We start from the raw sequence: 22692 nt of genomic DNA, 5'->3' as shown, positions 1-22692 counted from the left end.
TTAGTGGAGATGGCAGAAGGCGGGAGTTGGAGGTGAAGAAGTTAAGGATAACAGTGGGCAGTTGGAAGTTTGCAGCGGTGAAAGAAATGGAAGCTGAAGTGATGGAAGGAGTCGAGGTGGCAGCTCTTCTTCTACCTGCCACCTCAAAACACTCCCATTATAAATAAACCCAAACAAGGGAAAGGAAGTATTGTCAGCAAGAAGTACCTTAATGTACCAGTGGCTCTACATGTAAGCAGCATAAAGAGGAGTACAGGTGTCAGATAAATGTAGTGCACTAACAAGTGAACAATGTTTTTACACTAAATAAATACAGCAACACAAAAGCGTCACAATGCTGGACTGATTTATTAAACATCTTCTACAAAAACACGATAGAAAATTATTTCACTTTGTCACAACTGTATACTCAGAGACAAAAGACACGCACACGCATGCTGCCCTGCTTTTCACACCGAGGAACAAACACCAGTGGGAGTCGGACCATGCTTCAAACTGCAGAAATGTGGTGGTTTGTGCTGCAGGCGAACAGCTCCACCTGCTGGACAGTTCCAGTCATTACAACACCTTTAAAAAAGACGTTCAGTGACCCAAAAATAACATTAGAAGATAAAGACTGCAGCGTAAACATGAGAGGTGAGGGAGGCAGCTGATTAACAAACAGGAACTGTTTTTCTGTAAAATCTCACCAGGCAACAAGAAGACAGCAGCATTCATACAACACGTCATGTGACTCCTGGAGAGTCTCTGAATGGTCGCTCTGAAGGCTGACGAGGAGGAGAGGAGCGTAAAAAGGAACTGAGCAGAGCTGGATCAGACGTATGAACACCTGCAGCCACATAAACCCGTAGCACCAAAGACACGCGAGCACTAACTTGAATTCTCGACTCTGATTGGTCAATGAAAGCATTTTATAGTCTGCTATGAACAACAGACCACAAACTCTATAGAAAGATGGCCGACATGACCGCTCCCTAAAAGTGAAGCCAAACCCTCTCTGTCGCCCCCTGCTGACTGGCTGCAGTATAGCTCATAAGCCCCGCCTCCTCCATGTTAACAGATGGGACATGAGTCAAACTATAAAATCAAAATACACGTCAAATACATTTTTCTCCAACATGGTTTCTGTCATTATAGTTAGTTCTTATCCTGCTGATTTATGTCACAGTGTTCACTTTTAATTAGTTATTTGATGCTATAAAAAGGGGGCGTGGCCTCATGATTGACAGCTCTGTTGACAAATGGGGCTCCTGCAGCGTTCTGTTCAGCAGAGTAGAGGAGGAACGTCGAGAGGAGAAGTAACTAACACTAACACTACAGTCATTGAACTTTCCATCAGCGTGAATATCTGCTTCAGACCGACACAAGAAGCTTCACCTTGTACAAGGAGAGGAGGTGGAGACGTGTCGGCCATCTTTATATACAGCCACTGACAGAGAGCTGCAATGTTACGACCATGTGAAATGTGGGGAAGACGAGTAAACACGAGAACAGTTATGTGCTGAGACCTTGTGAAAGAATGTGGAAAATATTCATGTAAATTATAACAGTTAACTGTTGCTATGGAAACAGTTCTAATCATAGACTTAAACAGACTACTTTTTGGCAGACGCATATAATCCTTTCCAGATCCATATTTAGTGTCAGAAGCATCGCCCTGTTCAGGTTTCTTTACACAACAACAACACGCGTTATTGACACACGGCTCAACTGCTGCACTTGAACCTGATCTTGTCTGGACACGTTCTGCCGACTCAGAGGGGAAGGCTCCACTCCAGATACGTCTAACAAACACAGCACATGTACAAGGAAGAGCTGCACGATATACCATTTAACCATCATCATTGCCATGTGTGCATGTCGCAGGATGTGTAATAGTGACGCAAACTGAAACATGTCAAGCTGCTACTTTATTGTTGATCAGTGCAAAACGAAAACTCGCCAGTTTCTGGTTTTCCAGGACACATCTACAGGAGAAGTCCGTCTGATAGGACATGAGTGCAGCTCATCATCAGAGCACGCGGACAACTGACCGCTGTGCTGCAGAGTCTGTAGCCCCTTTAAAGCCCCTTACACACTGCCAGCTCAAGGTGGGATTTGTGTGTGTATTTGAAGCACGCGCTGTTTGTTTACACATCATGCACGTTCTGCTTCAGCAACGCCAGAACACTACAAACACACACTGGGGCGGCTTTACGCCGGCGTAGCTTGGTCCAATGTAAAATGGCGAAGGCTGCATGATGGCGGAGCTTTGTTACGGCTCGTGTGTCACCTGCCTGTAAACACGCGAGGTGGCTCCGGAGTGCGTGCGGCACCTCGTCCCGGTGCTGGTTAACGCTGTGGCGAAATAAACGGATTGTTCACGGAGCGGACGTGCCGCGGAGTGTTTACTTTTAGCGGCTTCACCTGCAGCACACACATGGCGTGAGGTTGTGTGTGCAGACAGGAAGCCACTCGGCCGGTCACGCTGATTAAACACACATTTGAACACCGTTAGAAACGGTAGATGACATCCTGTCAGGTAACACCTGCAGCCCACAGGTCTGTTTGTATGAAAGAAACATGTGACTCCACCTGAACACAGGGACTTTTTCATGCAGGTGTCAGAGGAGATAAAAGAGGCGGTTCTGTTTTGTAGAAGAAAATAAACTTTAAAGCTACAAATAATAAAAAGTTGTTAATTGTTTATAAGATGAAGACTCGCTGCGTGTATCTGGTATAACTTCCTGTATTTTTTAAAATATCGCAATGTCAGTTTTTTCCAACATGGTGCAGCTCTAATAAAAGCTGCTCCCAGCTGGTGTTTGAGGGGCTCCTTCTCTGCGCCTGAGGACCAACGAAAACTTTTACGTTACGACTGAGACTCTTTAGATGGACTTATTTGGAGCACGAGGAGGCACACGAGGTCTTTACAGTTAAAATATGTATGTTCTCATAAAAAGTGACAGACTCGTTCTAACAGTGATTTAAAGTAAGTTTTCTATTTAAATATATTTTTTGATTTGCTGCTGAAAGTTTGCCTGCGACAAATGAAACGTGTGATCCATCTTTACTTCCTCTCCTCTTTTAGCATCAGTTCTTCTTCGTCCACAGAGACTCATCTTCACACCCTCTCCCTCCTCTTCCTCACCACTCCTTCTTCTTCTCGTCCATGGAGACCCCCCCCGGCCCCATGGCCACCACCAGCAGCAGGCCTCCGATCACCGACGTGGTCTGGAAGAAGTCGTACTTGAGGAAGTCGTGCATGGGTTTGTAAGACGGGATGCTCCAGAAGGCGTTGAAGGTGAAGTTGATGCAGAGTAGCCACACGGCCAGAGTCAGAGCCGCCAGCTTCGTCTTAAAGCCCACCGCCACGAGCACGATGAGGCCCGTGCCCACCAGGTTCTGCAGGATCTGGAGACAAGAGCAGCACAGGGCACAGTGAGGATCCACACACAACAGTGAGAGGGAAAGAACAGTTTAGGATCTGAGCTGAAGTCGTGAGGTTGCTTTGAGAAAAAGTGGTGCGTTCAAAGATGCTTGGAATTCTCACACATTGCTGCTGAACAACAAGTTTTCCTCTTCCCCATGTTCTTTGAAAATGGACATTTTTTAGAGGCTGAAAACCAGAGGTCTGAGTGTCAGTGACATCAAAAAATCAGCAGCTGCGAAAACAGGCAGTAATGGCTGCAATGTAACAGCTGTCACATCGCTCTCCTCACAGCCACCAGACTCCATTCACAAAAAAGTGTTTTTACCTCACAGGACAGGAGCTGCTGGTCTACCGCTGCCTTGACTGAGGCTGGTTTAACACAAAGAATCTTAGTCTTTAACACTTTAACAACGTGAGCCTGTGAGTGGAAACAACGAGCACTTTCACTAAATGTATTTTAAACAGTGCATTTGCCCTGTAGGATAACCTTCAGCCACTACAGCCTGTTCATACGGCGGCTGCAGTCATTTGTTCACCAAAATACCCAAAAAACAGGGTTTAAAAGAATGAGCCTTTAAGCTGCTAACACTGTGGCTAAAGTCTGTTTGTCCAACACGTTGGAGCACTAATGACAAAACTTGATTTCATGATGGAATTAAACTGATCAGGTTGAATTGTTGATCACAGGGGATGTTTGTTTTGTTGTTCACAGCTGTCATCTCGTTTAGCACAAGTTAACACTCACGCTGATCAGGCTGAGGTCAAAGTGCAGCAGCGTCATGAACATGAGGACGAGGAGGACTCGACCTCCGAGCTGCAGGAGGTTCTTGGGAGAACTCTGATGACCGAGAGAAGGGACTCCTGCAAACACACTGCGGGCCTCCCCCCTGCACTCTGCCAGGAGGAGGAGGAGGCCTCCCCCCAACGCCAGGTTCCTGCAGAGCGGAGGAGGAGACGATTGAATATAAAAATCATGAATCTTCTTTTAGTTTTAGTTTTAAATGTACATTTTTTAATGCAGATTCAGTATGATCAGCACAAATATCTGCTGCCAATGAACAACCTTTATCTGCACAATGTTTACATTAATAGGACTGTAATAAGACTGTAACAACATGCATGAGTCACACTCAGGAGAGAAATAACTCCAGACATCACAACCAGATTGATGATGGCTGTCGTAGAGTACCTAAACAAAAAGTAAGACTCACCTCATGAGGAACTTGGGGTCCCACAGGATGCTGTAAGCCACCGTCTGCAGAGAGGAGCACCAGTTCAAAACATACAACTTAAAACCAAAGAAACACCAAGTAGCTCAGTGCGGCTGCATGTTTGACAAATGAACGCCGGTCTCAATTAGAAGCCTGCATACATTAAATGTTTGTCAGGTAGGCGGCACAGAGGTAGAGCTGTGTATTTCACGTAGTACAGAATTAAACACGCAGAACTAAACTACAAATTAAACATGCAGGAAAAAGTAACACCCTAAAAATTAGTTCTTAAATTCTGCTTCTTTTGAATGACGTTCTAAATCAGAGCGTCTTAACTGTTAGACAGGTGTGTGTGTGTGTGTGTGAGATTGTACCTGCAGGGCGATGACCCCAAACAGAGCGAAGCAGGCATACTGAACAAAGTTTCTACTGAGGACCAACAGACAGCCACCTGCAGACAGACAGACAGACAGACAGACAGGTTAGGAGAATGCATTCTGTCAGGGAGGGTCCTCACAAGTATAGAAAGAGAAACGTGTGTGTGCGTATATTACCCAGCTGCATAAGCAGGTTGATTAGGACGAAGAGGTTGGCGAGGAAGCGTCCGCAGCCCCAGGTGGAGTCGATGTACTCGCTCTGCTCACCCCACTGGAACCACATCCGGACCCCGTCCTCCAGGAAGGTGCTGACCAGGCAGAGCCGGGCCACGTGGGGGAGGTAGTGCTTGGTGACCCGCAGGAACTACAACAGGAAGGGGGGTCGATCAATTATTGGTTTTGTATTTAGCCTCTTTTATCTGATTCATGCTCATGTGGAAGTCCTGATTCAATAAAGCTCTACATAATAAAGTTAAAAACTAAAAAGGCTTTAATGTAAGCTGCTAATGCTAGCAAGTCCGGCTTACTAGCTTCACTCTGTTAGCATGATATAATGACCTGGAACCCGCTTTCTTCAGCATTAGCATTATATCAGGACGTGTTAGCTTTAGCCTAAGCAACATAAAATGCCCATAAATGTACAATAGTTGGCCTCAGTCTGTTAGCATGAGATCATTACCTTAAACCTGCTAGATTAAGCCTTAGCATTACATGACCTGTGACATGGTAGCTTCAGTCCCAGTCTGTTAGCATTATGTCCTGACGTGGGACGTGTTATTATTAGGGTTAGACTGTTGGCTTTGTAAAATTCCCTTGCACGTACCAGCTATAGCCTTAGTCTGTGAGCATCATATCATGACCTTGAACCTGCTTTATTTAGCATTAGCATTATATTAGGACCTGTGACTTGTTAGTTTTCTTCTAAGTCTGTTGGCAGCATAAAATGGCTTTAAATGTACCAGTGTTAGCCTCAGTCTGTTAGCATGATATCATTACCTATCATTAGTTACGTCTTCATACTGAACATCATGTAATGGCCTGTGATTTGTTAGCTTTAGCCTCAGTCTGCTGAATCTGTTTACTTCAGTTTCAGGTTGTTTACATGATATAATGACAAGGAGCTGGTTAGCTTTAGCCTTAGCCCTAACATGATCTCGGCCCTGCTTGTTTTATCTGCAGACAGCATTATATAATGACCTGTTAGCTTATTCCGTAGCGCAATATCATGACCTGGGACCTGTTAGGTTATCCTTATCATTATATCATGACCTGGAGCATGTTTACTTAAGCCTCAGACTTGATATAATGACCTGGGACCTGTTAGCTTTAACTATAACATTTCTTTGTACCTGTGTTAACATTAGAATTAAGACATGATCTGTGACAATTAGCTAAACCCTCACTTTGTTAGCATGTTATCATGACCTAGAACCTGTTAGCTTTAGCCCTAGCATTATATCACCACCTGAGATCTCTTAGCTTTAGCATCAGTCTTTGGTCATAGTATCATGACCTGGGATGTGTTTGCATAGTCTGTAACAGTCTGTTAGCAGACTCTGCTACATTGTTCTAAATTTAAATAGTGTCAGCTGGAATCATTAAAAAGTCAACCAATTTAAGCAGTGAGCATTAATTAGCTCCCAGGGGCAGTTGTCATGTTTTTAACTAGAAAAACAAAGCTGCTTTTGTTTACATGCTTTTGAAGTCATCGATCCACTGTCTGTTAATGTATGTAAGCATCGACGTCCATCAAATATAACATCATAGAGAAGGAAATGCCCTGATTACATTAATATATTAAGACTTTATAAAATGTGCTTTGTTTTAAATTGGATGACCCAGCAGTAGAGTACAGCTGAAATGATTAATCAATAAATCAATTATCCTATTGCCAAAAAAAAATGTTTTCACTTAAAATAATTTCATGGTTCCAGCTTCTAATATGTGACAAATTGCTGCTTTTACATTGAATAATTTTTATGTTTTTTTTTTAACATGTTAAAAGGTTTTGACTGTCAATACAGGACTTCTACTTGTAATAGATTATTTTACTGGCTTTAAAAATAACATTTGCTTGTATTTTGCTGCTAAAGGAAAACATAAGCATCAACTAACTAAGCACTTAACTAACTTGCGCTCAGGAGTCTAGCTACAGGCTAGTAGCATCATCATCACACTGTGTATGTGGCAACCAGTAAGCTTCATCAAACTACTTCCTGTTTGAAGCTGTTAAAATAAAATCGGGAAAAAACATATGTAGTTTGTTCCCGGTTAGAATAATGCTACACGTCAAGATGAATTTAACGACGGTGTAATTAAACAGCAAAGTTGCTCAATACGTTTAATTTCCGCCGTTTTAAAACTGTCAGCGTTACTACCTGTTGCATTACTACGAGAGGGATTTTAACAGTTTTTAACACATGATTTGTATTTTATTATCAGTACTTTCCATTTTGTCTCATTTGTGTATCATTATGTAACAAATAGTAACATTGTTATTCGTTATCTCTAGTTCTTTTTGGTGTAAAAATGTAGACAGACCAGACTTCGTTGAGATTACAGTAAATTGAACACATCCTTCTATTTGGTAAAGACGTACAGCGGATTACAAATAACGGAAGAACTCTAATGCATAAACATGAATCAGTCCTTCATTCGGCATACGTGTAATTGACCATGATTCATTTTACGGTTTACAAATCTGTCTGAAAAAATGACTTTGCTCTTGTTCGCAAAACTCTTCCTCCATGATACAGATGTTGGTTCAGTGAGACTCATATGAAAAAGAACTCAAACTATGCTCTAAAATAAGACAGGAGGAAGTTGTATTTCCTTTTTTACCTTGTTTTCGCCACGAAATGTAAACCGCCTTTTTGATTATTAAAGGACGTCACGCCAGACTTCGTTAAAAAAATCAGTGAGTTTAGAGTTTTCAGGCTCACTGTGCATTATTATTGCTCGTACAGAACAATAAAAGCCAAGCAGTTCATAATTAAGAACAAATCTTCACTTCGGCATCACAGTTACTTCATCAAAAAGTTATTTTACTTGACTTAACTTTCAGAAAATGCTTGCGAGCTACACCCCAAATCTACCTCAGAACAAAACGGCACTATGACAGAATCTTCGGTTGTGTTAAAAGTTACCAAAAGTTCTTCTGAACTATAACAAACGTCGGTTAAATATTGAGTAAGCCGAATTCATCAGCAGACAGTTGTGATCTACGATAAGTATTTATGTTGTACAAAGCTCCATAAAACATCAGATTTTGAATGGAATTCGGAAGAAGCGGAAGATATTCGGACAGCTGTCTGCCCGGGTCCAAGCCCTGTCAGGATCTCACCTGGTCGGCCACGTCCTCCGCCTGGCTCATCAGGTCTCCGTGTGCCATCTCTCCTTCCGCTGTTAAGGCACTTCAGTGCGGAGAAACGGCTCCAAGCTCAGGTAAAAGTCCAGTTAGAGGAGTCCCGGTCAGGCCCGCCGTCAGTCCGTAGTGATGATGATGCTCCGCTGCTGCCTCCTCCAACCCACAATCCTCTACGATGAGCGGAGACAGCGCCCCCTGTGGATAGGCAGGGGGAAGCATGCCACGTGGACTGAGTGTGTCTGAAATGTACTTAATTTTTTTAAATTATGAGTAAACTTAATAGGTAATATATGACATAAAAAATGCCCTTTAACCTATGTAAGAGACACTGCAGATACTTTAATAAATTATACTAAAACACAATAAAAGAAACCCAGATTATTTCTGTGCGTCATTGTATAATCTTGTTGGAAAGAAATAGGAGTTTGTAGGCACCCTGTCTCTATCTTTTCGTTGCTTTGTGTGTCTGTTTTTGGGTTTGGTTTAAAGCTATGATTGATTAACAATACAGCAATTAACAACATGTTGATTCATAGGAGCACATTAAAAAGAACAATTATGCAAAACATGGGAGAACATTAGGCCAAATGAGAGGATCAAGAAAAAGACTCATCTATATTTTTAAAGTGTATATATTTTAAAAATATATGCAGAAATAAATAAACAAATACATGCAGAAATATATGAAAATTATTTTAATTCTGTTAAGGAATTTAAGCTCCAAATTCATTTTCTTTGGTCATAAATAAATAATTGTTAAAGCTTTTCTTTCTTCAGTGTGTCAGAGCTTGTTTTCTGTCTCTATAAACTGAATCCTTAAAGACACGGACTCTGAGGTACTACTTTTTAAGAAGTATGTCTGCAAAGACGAGGAACATCTAAAGTTTTCATTTTCTAACAAGAAAATAAAAATAAAACAAAATAAAAAGAACAAATGTTGAAGTCACACGTAAAATTTGTAGAAGTTGGTGATAAAATAAAAGACTATTCCTTGAATATATATCTAAATATCTTTTCCATGTGTTTCCTGTTTTGTGTCTGGAGTTATAACTTGGAGCTGCAGTTCCTCCAACAGCCACCAGATGTCAGTGATGAAGCAGCCTGAAAACCACACAGCGACCTGTTCGTCAATGCTTATACTGTTGTTGTAAACAGGTCCATGGTGGCGTAAGTTTTCTATGCAGAGCGTCAATATGAGGGAGTCCGACATCAGACAGCAGGATGAGGCCATCAGTACATCACCTGGATGCACCAATGCATTGTGGGATACAGGTAGAGATCAGGTCGAAGCAGTTCTGTCTTCGTCTTCATGTTTCCTCTGAGATCTGTGACTCTGAAACAAAAAACAACATTGGCATTTTGTCTTCATCTGTGTGTGTGTGTGTGTGTGTGTGTGTGTGTGTGTGTGTGTGCGTGGTTGTGTTTGGTGACTGGTTCCTGACTGGTAAAAGGCAAACGGTGCTGCTGTTGGTATTTCTGTGACAATAATTAATTGAAACGTGGCCAAAAGAGGCAATGACATTTTTGTTGTGATCATTAATGTGCGAGTCAGGTGTGTGTGCGTGTGTGTGTGTGTGTGTTACCTGCAGTTTGAGGTAGTGTGTGTGTGTCCTGCAGTGTGTGTGTCGTGCTGTCGTCTCTCTGTAGAAGAACTTGTTACAGAGTCGACACAGGAAGCCAGAAACAGGAACCACAAAACTACTTCCTGTAGAGACACATTTTATCTTTGTTATCGTTGTTTATTGTGATTTGCACAGACGGTGAGTTTGCCTGGCTGTTTGGTTAAATTCCCTGCATCACAATAAAAATAGAAAGAACCGAAACACATGAATTTAAGCTAATGCTATACCGTGGAAAGCTAGGCTAGTTTTCTTTTGGCCAAACTAGTTCAGCTGTTTTCTTTCCTCATCATCAGATTGAGCTTCAGTCGTGTAGTTATGTAGATTAACAAACTGAATCTTTATCATTTGTTTTTAAATTACAAAGGAAGCTCAAAAAAGGGTCTTTAGCTTAAGCTGCAGCTACAGGTGTCTGTCTCCTCAGCTAGCTTTCATGTGACTGACAGAATATCATTAGTCACCAGTGTCCTCAGCTTTTGGAGCTCTTCAAGGATTTCTCAAACACTGTGGAACAAAAACCTGCATGTACTTTGAAACGAACGAACCTGCAGACGAGATGTGGTTATTTCTGCTGTGACAGGCCGTTAGATCCATCCATCTCAAGTTAAAAATATCTAAAGTTCATCATCGTTATCAACATTAATACTTTATCCCTATTCTGTATTCCATCCATCCATTTTCTTCTGCTTATCAGCCAAGTTGCGGTGGCAGCAGGTTAAGCAAGTTAGCCCAGACGTCCCTCTCACTAGCCACGTTTTCCAGCTCCTCCTGGGGGATCCCGAAGCGTTCCCAGTCCAGGTGGGATTTATAATCCCTCCAGTGAGCTCTGGGTCTGCCCCAGGGTCTCCTCCCAGTTGGACATGCTCCGAAAACCTCCACAGGGAGGCGCCCTGGAGTCATCCTAATCAGACGCCTGAACCACCTCAACCGGCTCTTTTTGATGCGAAGGAGTAGCAGCTCGACTCCGGCTGTCTGAGCTCTTCACCTCTTCTACGGAGGGAAATCATTCAGTTCCACTTTGAGATTGTTTAATACCCAGCCCAGCGCAGGCCGTTAATTTGGGGCATTTAGATGCCAGGGCCCATTGCTCCCTCCTGGCTCTACTTTGAAAGAGCAACATTTCTACTTCCTGGTCTAAGCGCTGCCCAAAATGATTGTGGTTGGTTAAAAGAAATAAACAACCACGAGCGTTTTTTCCCTCAGCGCAGAGCTATGAATTCACTCAGATCTTTCTCCACGGATGGTACAGCACTTAAACAAAGCATGGAGGAATGTGTGGCTGAGGGAGACTTTGTCAGAGCAGAGAGGCAGACGTCCACAAGGGGGCAACAAAGAGTCGTCATACAGCAATAACAGTTACAGTGGCATCCTCAGGAACTTACCATATGAGGTGTGGGGATCATATTCCTCCCTTTCTGTTTCCTGTTTTTCCATTACCTGCAACACACACACACACACACACACACACACACACACACACACACACACACACACACACACACACACACACACACACACACACACACACACACACACACACACACACACACACATTACATCTCCAGTATGTTTCAGGTGTTAGAGTTAGATGCAGCAGCACTGAGGCACGCCGACGTCACCACTTCATCAAATCAAACAAAAAAGCTCCGCTGGTGCATTCAGGGACCTGTACCTCTGACACTTCCTCTTTTGCTTCTTCTTTTCCAACGCCATCCTCCTCTTCCTCAGCTACTTCTACCTCCACTTCTTCTTCTTCTTCTTCTTCTTCTTCCTCTTCCTCCTCTTCCTCCTCTCCCTCAAAGCAGCCGACAGCGTCCACTATGATCAGCTCCTCCTCCTGAGCCTCCTCCAGCTGCACCTGGGAGGAGACGGACACAGAATCAGGTTTGTATGTGTTAAACTCCAAAATAAACAACAATCATAAATAGGAAACAACAAATATTAACATTACACTACTATATAAAACACAGTGTAAGTCCCATGAATGGTATGGATAGGAAGATGAATATTAATGCTGGAGTCTGAACATGTGCATAATAAATGAACAGTGGACTCAGCAGCGCCCCCTGCTGACCTGCTGCTTGTGCTCTGCAGACTTCATGTGCTCCACAAACTTCCTGGGAGTCCTGAAGTGACGTTTACACACCGGACAGAAGGGCCGACACAGCTGCTTGCACATCTGGAGAGAGAGAGAGGAGAGGCGTTCATGGTCGTCATGTTTGCTTTCTTTGTTGTGAAGAAGCAGTAGCAGGAATTTCGTTGACTTCGCCACAAAGCACAGAGCCCAGCCAGCCGGTGACTTCAAAACCACTGTGACCAATGGAAAGCAGGACTCCCTAAAAATACGGTATGCCGACCAGGCTGTGGTTTAGCAGGCTGAGCAGGATTTGGCGAGCTCGGTGACTGTCACACCCAGGAGACAGTGGAGTCTGAGCTGCCTGAACCTAACCACAACAACATGGTCATTATAGTTAGTTCTTATCATGCTGATTTACGTCCAAGTGTTCATTTTTCTCACAAGTTTACTTTTAATTAGTTATTTGATGCTATAAAAAGGGGGTGTGGCCTCATGATTGACAGCTCTGTTGACAAATGGGGCTCCTGCAGCATTCTGTTCCAGAGTAGCAGAGTAGAGGAGGAACGGCGAGAGGAGACGTAACTAACACTAACACTACAGTCATTGAACTTTCCATCAGCGTGAATATCTGCTTCAGACCGACACAAGAAGCTGTTCTGCTGCAGACTGAGCCCACCTGAGGGCTCCAACACGCCAAGGACACCTGAGGGCTCCAACACGGCAAGGACACCTGAGGGCTCCAACACGGCAAGGACACCTGAGGGCTCCAACACGGCAAGGACACAAGGTAAAGGTGTGTGTCGGGTAGAGGAAGGGGCGGGACGTCAGTACTGCGGCTCCACCAGGCGATCTCTACTGCACACGCTCTGGATGCAAGTGAGCAGGATGCCTCAGGGGTATTTTGGCTTCACTTTGACGCCTCATCTGTCGTTACTGACAGTCATTGGTTTTTATGTAGTCCCAATAATAACTAGTGATGTCATCAGTGTGTTTCCCACCTTGTGTTGTTTTGTCCGACGGTGGATGATGACATCACCACTGAAGTGAGTCTGACAGGTGTCACACCAGCGCTGCGTGTCAGGCCGACGCTCCCTGGAGGACAGAGATGAAACAACACAGTGAGGTTGCTTAGAAACTCTTTGTGTGTGTGTGTGTGTGTGTGTGTGTGTGTGTGTACCTCTCCTGCAGTGTGTGTGTGTTGAGGCAGATGGATTGTGTCATCTCCTTTATTTTCTTCAGGTGTTCTGACGCTGCCATGTGTTCCTGAAACATCTGCAAACACACACACACACACACACACACGTTGAAACATCTACACCTGTGAGGACAAACAGCTTCATGCAGGTGTAATCAGAGCACGTCAGATGTTGCATAATTATGATGTGTTCTCACCTGCACAGAGCGACAGGTGAGGTTACACACGTGACAGTGGAGTCCACTTGTCTGTCTGTCCGCCGTCCTGTCTGTCTGTCCAAACTCTCTGCTCTCACTGCTCTGCTGGATGGTGACCTTCAGAGACGCCACACTCTGCAGCTGACACACACAAACACGCGCACACACACACACACACACACACACACACACACACACAGTGGTGTATGAGGTCATAAAGAAAAATAAAATCAGTGTTCGAGACGTTTCCTCACCTCAGCTGCCCTGCTGTCCTCACTGAGCTCTGCTGACCCCTGCTGGTCTGGAGGAGGAAGTCTGGACGAAACGCCATCTAACAATACACACACACACACACACACACACACGCACACAAACACACACACACAAAGTCTAAGCTTCATATCTGGACGTGATGCACTTTAATTTCTTCATATCTTGGCTAAAAACATCCAGGTGAAAGAAAATGAAGCTTAAGTGCAAACAAGCTGCAGTTCCTCTGGTGTCCACTTGAGGCTGTCTCCAGCAGTGAGTCAGTCCCCATAGAGCCGCATGTTAAAATGTTACAGCAGAAATAAACATGTTTACAGCCTGGTACAAAAACAGTTTGGGTCTCTATAGCTCATTTCTCTCTTCATGACAACTGTACGGGGAGAATCTTTATACAGCTCACCTGTTCACATTATATTAAGGCTTAAAGTGATGCTTAATGAGGGGCGTGGCCTCTTTGAGTGACAGGTGGGAGCTGCTAGCTGTCTGTTAGCTGTTGCCTCAGCTAATTCAGTCTCTGAACTTGTTTGTTTGGGCCGTGTTTGTGCTTCTGGAGCAAAGAGAACAAACACACACACACACACACACACACGCACACACACACACACACCTCCTGTGGAGCAGCTCTCACTTCCTGGTTGACCACATGACCCTGGGACTTTATCTCTATTGGTCAGAGCTGCAGCCTCCTCGGGTCTGTAGAAATAGAATCATGGTCACACACGTGTTTCTCTCTGTATGTAAACTGTATAATGTTTTCACAGTGTTGGTGAGTGTGTTAAAACTTCATCACATGTCCAACTAATGTAAAGGTGAAAGAACATTTCCTTCATTTCTAATGTTAGTAGTGAATGTTTACATACTGTGGTGTTACGTCTTAAATAAAATATCTGAACTTGATTAGATTAAAAAATAATGAGTGAATCTTAATTTGAAGCGTGACACGTTCACACTGAAGCCTCTAGAGGACACTGTCACATGATGCCACTGACCCGTCCAGTCTTGCCCTCTTCGTCTCCGTCTCTCCGCAACGTCCGTCTGATCCCGGGTCTCCTCTCTCTTCTTCTGTGGTAGTGGAGCTGCAGCACAGCTGGCTGTCGGAGCTTCCTGGCCCTGAGCCCGCCCACTTCCTGCCAGAAACCTGACAAGGAAAATTACAAGAAATGAACTGGTTCCAAGACAGCAGCAAGTGTACGTGTGTGTGTGTGTGTCGGGTGAGACTGTTTAAGTCTACCTGCTCAGGCAGCGGTTGTCTCCTCTGTACAGCACCAATAGGGAATCGAACCTGCGCCACACTGCTCACCGCAGGTACGAAACACCTGCAGATGAAGAACATCTTACTGTTAATTTATTCATAACTTATTTGTTGATTTGTAAAAAAGTATTTTGATCAACAGTCAGTTTATTCAAAGAGATCAAATTAAATTGTCATGTCTCCTCTCTCATCTGTGTTTTTACAGACATGTAGAGCTCCAGCTGATACAGTCACTGCTCTGGGTAATAAGCAAAGCATGACTGGAGAGGATTCATGAATCGTGTCAATAGTAATCATGTCACCTTTAATCAGTCTAATTCAATTTTTTATAGAAGAAATGTAATCCAACAGAAACAGCGATTCCTGTTTTAAGCCACACCTACCTGTCTGTTCTCCTCTGCTGTTTCACCATGTTAAAGGATGGACCAGTTGACCTTTGAACTCCCTGCACCAACGCTGTCCTGCACTGATGGTATATAATGCACTTTAATGTATTTGTAAGATACAAGTTAAATTAAGAAAACCAGAGACTCTAGGGGGAGCAATGAGCGGATAGGACGTGTCTCGTAATAGCTCTCATAGATTTCGATTTAAAACTTCATTTTCAACAAAACAAGGACACTTTTATTGCAACATTTATAAAGACCAGACGTCCGAAGTGCTTGGGAAAGTATAATACTTAAGGAATCAAGAATGCCGACCTCAAAAAAGGGAAATAAACCGAAGAGCGATGTTGCTGAGGAAGGCCCAGACGGAACCGCGGCCACACCTGAGGGAGAGGCCGCCGAGGTGAACCCATGTGACCCGAACGAGAATGTCGTGCTAGCCGCGATAGCATCCTTACGCTCCGAGCTGCACATGATAAAAACTGACATTTGTGACAAGATAGACGAAAGGATTGCAGACGTGTCAGTTACACTGAGGGCTGAAATTGCCGATCTAAAAACTGAAACTGATACTAGCATCACAACGCTAAAAGCTCAGGCTGAGCTACATGCTGAGACGCTGCACGGACTGGAGCAGTCAGCATCACGCACAACGGACATCGTAGCTGAGCTGGAGGCGCAGGTGAAACGTCTGACCGGGCAAGTTGACCGACTTAATGGGAAATGCCTGGACTTGGAGGGACGCTCAAAGTGGCAGAATCTCAGGATTTCAGGACTGAAAGAGGGGACAGAGCATGGACAGACCACCAGGGAACTCGCAGCGGGTCTACTTAAAGAAGTTCTGGAGTTGGAGGAAAAGCCTGTTATCGATCGGGCCCACAGGGCACTGAGGAAACGTCCGGGAGATAATGAACCTCCAAGGCACCTGATCCTAAAGATTCATCATGGCCATGTTTTTGACGACATCTTCCGCAAGATTACCAGCAAGAGAGAACTATCATTTCAAGGGCAGCGGATTCAGATATTCAGAGATCTCCCCCAAGAAGTTGCTAGAGCCCGAGCGGCTTTCACCCCAGCCAGGAGACTGCTTCAGGATAAGCCCGGAGTCAGGTTTGGGATCGCATATCCAGCCAAACTACGGGTGACACACGATGGCACAGAGTTACTGTTTACCAACCCGAAGGAAGCCCTTGCTTATGCTGAACGTAATTTTGGACAGAAGTAGACAGAGCCGAACGGTAAAGTAGCATTACTTCATGCCCAGGTGATAATCCAAACAAGGGACACAGGTAATGCCATTTCAGCTGGACTGCTGTATTAATCATCAATGTTGTTACTATGTGTTCACGTTATACAAAAAGTATAAGGCATTTCAGCGGACTACGCTCAGTATACTTGTTAATGTTGTTATTTCAAGCTCCTATTTTTTCTACTTGAAATATTTAACTGTTCGGTTTTTCTTGATGCTGTTATAGAAAATATGCACTTGGACTTTATGTCCTGTTTTGTGGTTAACTTCTTAACTATTGCTAGAGAGCTACGAGTTGTTCTCTGTAATAACCACACTCAGAGTCTTAGGGGTTAGACAAGGAGGTGATTTTAGTTATATAGTCTTATCTTATCTTTTTTTCTCTTTCTTTTCTTTTCCGTTCTTCTTTTTGCTCTTTTATTGTAGTTCTTATCGATCCTCCTGCAGTAGGGTTGCGCTGCGCTCTGGTAGTGACAGCGAGATGACGAGTTTTTGTAGTGCGTTTGTTTTCACAAAGGGGGGGGATGGGGGAGGGAGGGTGGAGTGTTGCCGGGCAGATGGCAGTGTAGCATACAGTTATGATACAGGATAATACGGGTGCACCTAAGGAGAGAACGGGTGAAATAATTTTTTCCTCTTGGAATGTCAAAGGTATCAATGAGCCAGTTAAAAGGGGTAAGGTGTTGGCACACTTGAAGTCTCTTAATTCAGGGGTTATATTTTTGCAGGAAACACACTTAAAGAAGGACTCACATCTCAGACTTAGATGCAGATGGATAAGCCAAGTTTACCATTCCTCCTTTCCATTTAAGACCAGAGGAGTAGCCATTATAATCCGCAAGGGAGTTCTTTTTAGGCATCACTCCACCATTGCCGATAAGGAGGGGAGATATGTCATAGTGGTGGGAGAGTTGTATTCCAGACCGGTGACAATGTTAAATATATATGGGCCAAATCAGGATGATCCTGAATTTTTCCGAAAGGTTCTCGGGTTGATACCAGATATTTCTAGTACTAATTTGATTATTGGGGGTGATTTTAATTGTGTTTTGGATCAATATTTGGATAGGTCATCAGCACAAACCATAGCCCCCTCTAATTCAAGTAAATTGCTCAATACATACATTAAAAATATGAATTTGTGTGACATATGGAGGATCTCAAACCCAACGGGCAGGGAGTACTCTTTTCATTCCCATGTACACAATGTCTACACAAGAATAGATTATTTCCTGGTGGATGGAAAACTACTTCAATACTCTGGCAATGCTAAGTACCATAATATTATTATTTCTGATCACTGCCCAGTCACATTTTCTTTTAGACTATGTGACACACCTCGGCAACAGGGAAGTTGGAGGTTTAACCCACAGCTCCTTACTGATTCTGTGTTTTGTGAATACATTAAAACACATGTTAATATATTTCTCGAGACAAACAACAAGCCAGAAACTGCTCCCTCTTTGCTGTGGGAGACGCTGAAGGCCTACTTAAGAGGATGCATTATTTCATTTCAAGCCTCTAAGCGGAAACGTAGCAAAGAGGAACAATTAAAATTGGAAGATCAAATACAAAAGCTTGATGCAGAAAATGCACGATACCCTTCTAAAGATAAATTTAATCAGATTTTAACACTCAAATACCGACTTAATAAAATACTCTCAGAAAAAACTAGTAAAGCCTTTATGTTTACAAAACAGAAATATTTCGAGTTTGGCGATAAACCGCATAAACTGCTTGCTAGACAATTGCGCAAACTAGAGAATGAGCGTTCAATTCACAGGATTAAATCAGATATTGGAGAACTTTTAACTTCACACAAAGATATAAACGAACGGTTTCAACAGTTTTATGAGAGGTTATACACATCTCAAACGAAGGCAACACCAGGAGATATGCAAGCTTTCCTGGATGAGTGTCAGCTCCCAACTTTAAACCAAGCTGAGCGTGATTATTTAGGAGCTGAGATTACATGTGAAGAAATTACAGAATCCTTAAAATCCTTGAAAAATGGCAAAAGTCCAGGACCAGATGGATTTGGAAATGAATTTTATAAAAAATTTAGTGACCTATTGGTTCCCCATTTAAATAAAATGTTTGGGCAGGCATTTGATAATGGAGAGCTTCCCCACACCCTCAATGAGGCAATTATTACTTTGATTCCCAAAACAGGGAAGGATCTGGAGGAGGCGGGCTCCTACAGACCTATATCTTTGTTAAACACGGATCAAAAAATTCTCACAAAAACTTTAGCCAAAAGATTGAGCCTGTTGATAGGAAAGCTGGTACACCCAGACCAGACCGGGTTTATTCCCCAAAGATACTCATACTTTAATCTGCGACGTTTATTTAATGTTATGTATTCCTCACGGCATTCCAAGGAGGACCTTTTGGTACTATCTTTAGATGCCGAGAAGGCATTTGACCAGGTCGAATGGCCCTACTTATTTGCAGTCCTTAATAAATTTGGAATTGGTGATAGGTTTATTTCATGGATTAAACTATTATATAATAACCCCTGTGCCAAAATATTGACCAATCATACACTTTCTCCTAATTTCAAGTTGTGTCGGGGAACTAGGCAGGGCTGTACTTTAAGCCCTTTGCTGTTCGCGCTGGCGATAGAGCCCCTTGCAGAGAGAATCCGATCACACCCAGAAATTTATGGATATAATACAAACTACACTGCTAGTAAGATAGCTCTTTATGCGGATGATATTCTCCTCTTCATATCACAGCCTCAAACTTCCATACCACCAATTCTGTCTTTGATCGATCTGTTTGGATCCTTTGCGGGTTACAGGGTCAACTGGGACAAGAGCGAGCTCATGCCAATTCGTATTATAGATCATGAATGGCTCCATCACCTTCCCTTTAGGATAAATAGAGAAAAGTTTAAATACCTGGGAATAATTATTACTAAAAATTTTAATTCATTGTTTAAGGCCAACTTTGATCCCTTGATGGATAAACTCAGGAATAACATTCAATTTTGGAGGACGCTTCCGATTTCTTTGCTAGGAAGGACAAATGCTGTTAAAATAATATTCCTCCCGCAGCTGTTATATCTCCTCCAGAACATACCTGTCTGTATCTCTAAAACATTTTTCAAACGTTTAGATTCCATTATTCTTTCATTTGTGTGGGATTATAAAGTACATAGAATAGGGAAAGCTCATCTTTGTAAACCCAAGACAAATGGAGGGCTGGCTCTGCCAAATTTCATTCATTACTATTGGGCCTCCAACATCCGCTCCATTGCGTATTTGTTGGATGACTCAGCTGTGTTGCCCGTTGGGTTAGAGATGGAGCGAGAAGATTGTCTACCTTTCTCTGCTGGTGCAGTCATTTTGTCACCTGTGCCATTAAGCAAAGCCAACTATAGTAACAATCCAATTATTCATAACATCATACTTATTTGGAAACAACTTAAGAAACACTTTAAGCTTAGAAATGTTTCTTTCCTATTACCCATAATAGCAAATCCTTCATTTGCCCCTTCTTACTTAGATGGCTCTTTTTTTGCATGGAAGGAATTGGGAATTAGTTGTGTTGGTGACCTATACCTGAAAGGAGTGTTGGCATCCTTCCAACAGCTCAAGGAAAAATATGCTCTCCCACAGTGTGACTTCTTTAAATACCTGCAGATTAGGAGTTATGCGAGAACACATCTCCCTGACTTTGAGGGTGCGGGGCCAGACAAACTGGATAACTGTTTAAAATATTCTACATGGTCTAAAAGTATAATTTCTTGCCTGTACAATACACTTCAGAATATAGCCCCAACTGCAACTAATGCAATTAAAGCAGAATGGGAAGCAGAACTGGGTGAGCAGTTGACAGAAGACATCTGGGATAAAAGCCTGGAATATATACACACTTGCTCGGTTAATGCACGACATCGTTTAATACAATTTAAAGTTTTGCATAGATTGCATTATTCAAAGACAAAATTACACAAAATATTTCCAGAAATTTCATCTCAATGTGATAAATGTGGCTCACCAGATGCAAATTTATTGCACAGCTATGTCCTGTGTCCCAACCTGCATAACTTTTGGTCAGGGATATTTAGAACATTTTCAAAGATGCTGGGGGTGGGGTTAGAGCCAGACCCAGTACTAATCACTTTAGGGGTATCGGTAGGCACAAGGAGACTAGAGGTAGCTCAGCAATGCCTATTATCTCATGGACTTCTCACTGCTAAAAAGCTCATTCTTCTTTTTTGGAAGAAGAAAGAAGTGCCCACTGTTAAACACTGGCTCACTGAGTTAACAGAAACTCTGCATTTAGAAAGAATTAGATTTTTTCTGAGAAACAAACTCAGGGAATTTGATAAGATTTGGCACCCCTTAATCTCCTATTTGAAAGGCTAAACTAATTCAAATCCTGTATATGAACTACACTTTGCGTAACATTAGGTAACACTCCAGGGAGGGTTGAGGGCCTGAGTGGGAGGATGGGTGGGCCACGGTTTTTTTTTTTTTGTTTTGTTTTTTTTGTTGATTGTTTTGTCTTTGTTTGCTCTGTGTTTTATTCAACTTATTCATTTATTTATTTATTTTCTCTCTGTCTTTGTTCTGTGTTCACTTTATGATGTGAGGACTATTTCTTTTTCTTAAACAAATGATGAGTAGCCCTCCTCACTGTTGTTTATACTGTGATAAAAAGGAAGAGAAAATGTTTTTCTGGCTGCCATGTATCATGATGCTACTCTTCATAATAAAAAATATTTGGAACAAAAAAAAAAAAAAAAAAAAAAAAAATTAAGAAAACCATACCAGACACGTAAAAGTAAAAGCTGCGGATACCAGAGTCTGTAAAATAAAAATAATTCTTGTAAACAAGAAAGTGTAACGAGGTAAACACATAGACTGTATAAATAAACACTCAAATACTTCCTCTAAAACGTACTGAGCATAAAGGGACAAATTCCAGTTAGTTACTCAGACTAATCGGAGTATTATACTAGAAAGAATACTACTAGAGCCCTAAGAGGAGATCTCATTGGTTCCCTACCTAATTCATAGAACAGCTTCTTTCAAACATGAACTAAAACTGAATTTATGGAAAAAGTATAACAAATCAAGTGTTTGGTACTAAGTACATAAGCCGAATTGAAAACCGTTATCTGCCAATTACCATCTTGTGTTTATCAATTGAATATAAATGGACTGTACATGCTTGATGAACCGAAAAACTTTAAATTAGCAGATATTTAATAGACATCTCGCACCAACCGTGTTTTGGCTAGCGTTAACAGTAGAGAGCGGCTTGTCCAAACAAATAGAGGCTGACTTCAGTCATTTATCTCTCTTTGCTGTTTGACAGAGCTATTATGAGACGAAATGCACATAATTTAGTGTTATTACAGTTAAATAAGCTTACCTTAACACTCAGCAGAAGCTGGAGCTAAAGCTAACTCGGCTACATGTAAACACAGACTGACTCGCTGTTTGTGTCTGAGCTGCTCTGTCGCCGCCTGCTGGCCGGGAGGAAGAACTGCGGCCATCCGAGGAACTGCAGCTTTTTATTATTAACCAGAGACAGACATAAAAAAACATTCTCAAAACCTCATGAGAGATATATCTTAATATTTTAGATATATGATACTTTTTATACAGATGTTTTAAAATTGGTTTTTTTTTGTGAAGATTTAAGATTTGGCTCCATTTAAGTTTAAATTCAGACTCCACTGAGCATTTGACCCGAGAGGATGCTGGATAAGCTGACTTTTTGCCATCTAATTCTGTGTTCTTTTGTCTTTTTAACATGTTAACTGCCCTTTTGTTCAAATCCTGCTGTTTTCCTTCAGTTCAGCTGCTGTGTGTTTTACTTCTCCTGCTTCTACTTAAACATGAAGTGTGTTTATTAGTTTTTTTTTATGGCTAATTTAATTTCTGACCCGGGGATAACAGTCAAAAATGACTAGCATGTTTACAATCTGATAAACATCACATCTCCTGCATGGATTAGATGAATAAAGAAGTAAGCTCTACTATACTGTGTGTTTTCCAGGCTCCAGGCGAGAGCTCTGATTGGCTGAGGGGGTCTGGAAGTTATTTGAATCTGCTGGTATT

General features: G+C 42.4%; 2 protein-coding genes across 2 annotated transcripts; both read right to left on the bottom strand.

Moving 5' to 3' along the window:
- Nucleotides 1–329: 329 nt before the first annotated feature.
- Nucleotides 330–8493, bottom strand: surf4l (surfeit 4, like). The gene is made up of 6 exons (XM_069683259.1): nucleotides 8344–8493; nucleotides 5178–5364; nucleotides 4998–5074; nucleotides 4624–4667; nucleotides 4158–4347; nucleotides 330–3393 (listed from the first exon to the last, which is right to left on the bottom strand). The coding sequence occupies exons 1-6, from the start codon at nucleotides 8389–8391 to the stop codon at nucleotides 3127–3129; spliced, it is 813 nt and encodes a 270-aa protein (XP_069539360.1). The 5' UTR covers nucleotides 8392–8493; the 3' UTR covers nucleotides 330–3126.
- A 554-nt stretch (nucleotides 8494–9047) lies between these two features.
- Nucleotides 9048–22055, bottom strand: ciz1b (cdkn1a interacting zinc finger protein 1b). The gene is made up of 14 exons (XM_069683257.1): nucleotides 22001–22055; nucleotides 15361–15443; nucleotides 14957–15041; nucleotides 14715–14863; nucleotides 14333–14418; nucleotides 13710–13786; nucleotides 13456–13596; nucleotides 13241–13335; nucleotides 13062–13155; nucleotides 12061–12165; nucleotides 11659–11844; nucleotides 11369–11423; nucleotides 9951–10072; nucleotides 9048–9700 (listed from the first exon to the last, which is right to left on the bottom strand). Exons 2-14 carry the CDS (start codon nucleotides 15387–15389, stop codon nucleotides 9647–9649), a joined length of 1278 nt encoding a protein of 425 aa, XP_069539358.1. The 5' UTR covers nucleotides 15390–15443; nucleotides 22001–22055; the 3' UTR covers nucleotides 9048–9646.
- Nucleotides 22056–22692: the final 637 nt, after the last annotated feature.

This window comes from Semicossyphus pulcher, unplaced genomic scaffold (genome assembly GCF_022749685.1).
Source record: "Semicossyphus pulcher isolate SPU_LCO1_2020_fin unplaced genomic scaffold, fSemPul1.0.p SCAF_6, whole genome shotgun sequence".
Classification (NCBI taxonomy): Eukaryota; Metazoa; Chordata; class Actinopteri; order Labriformes; family Labridae; genus Semicossyphus; species Semicossyphus pulcher.
Note: the sequence above shows the minus strand (reverse complement) of the source record. Positions and strands in the feature narration are given on the sequence as shown.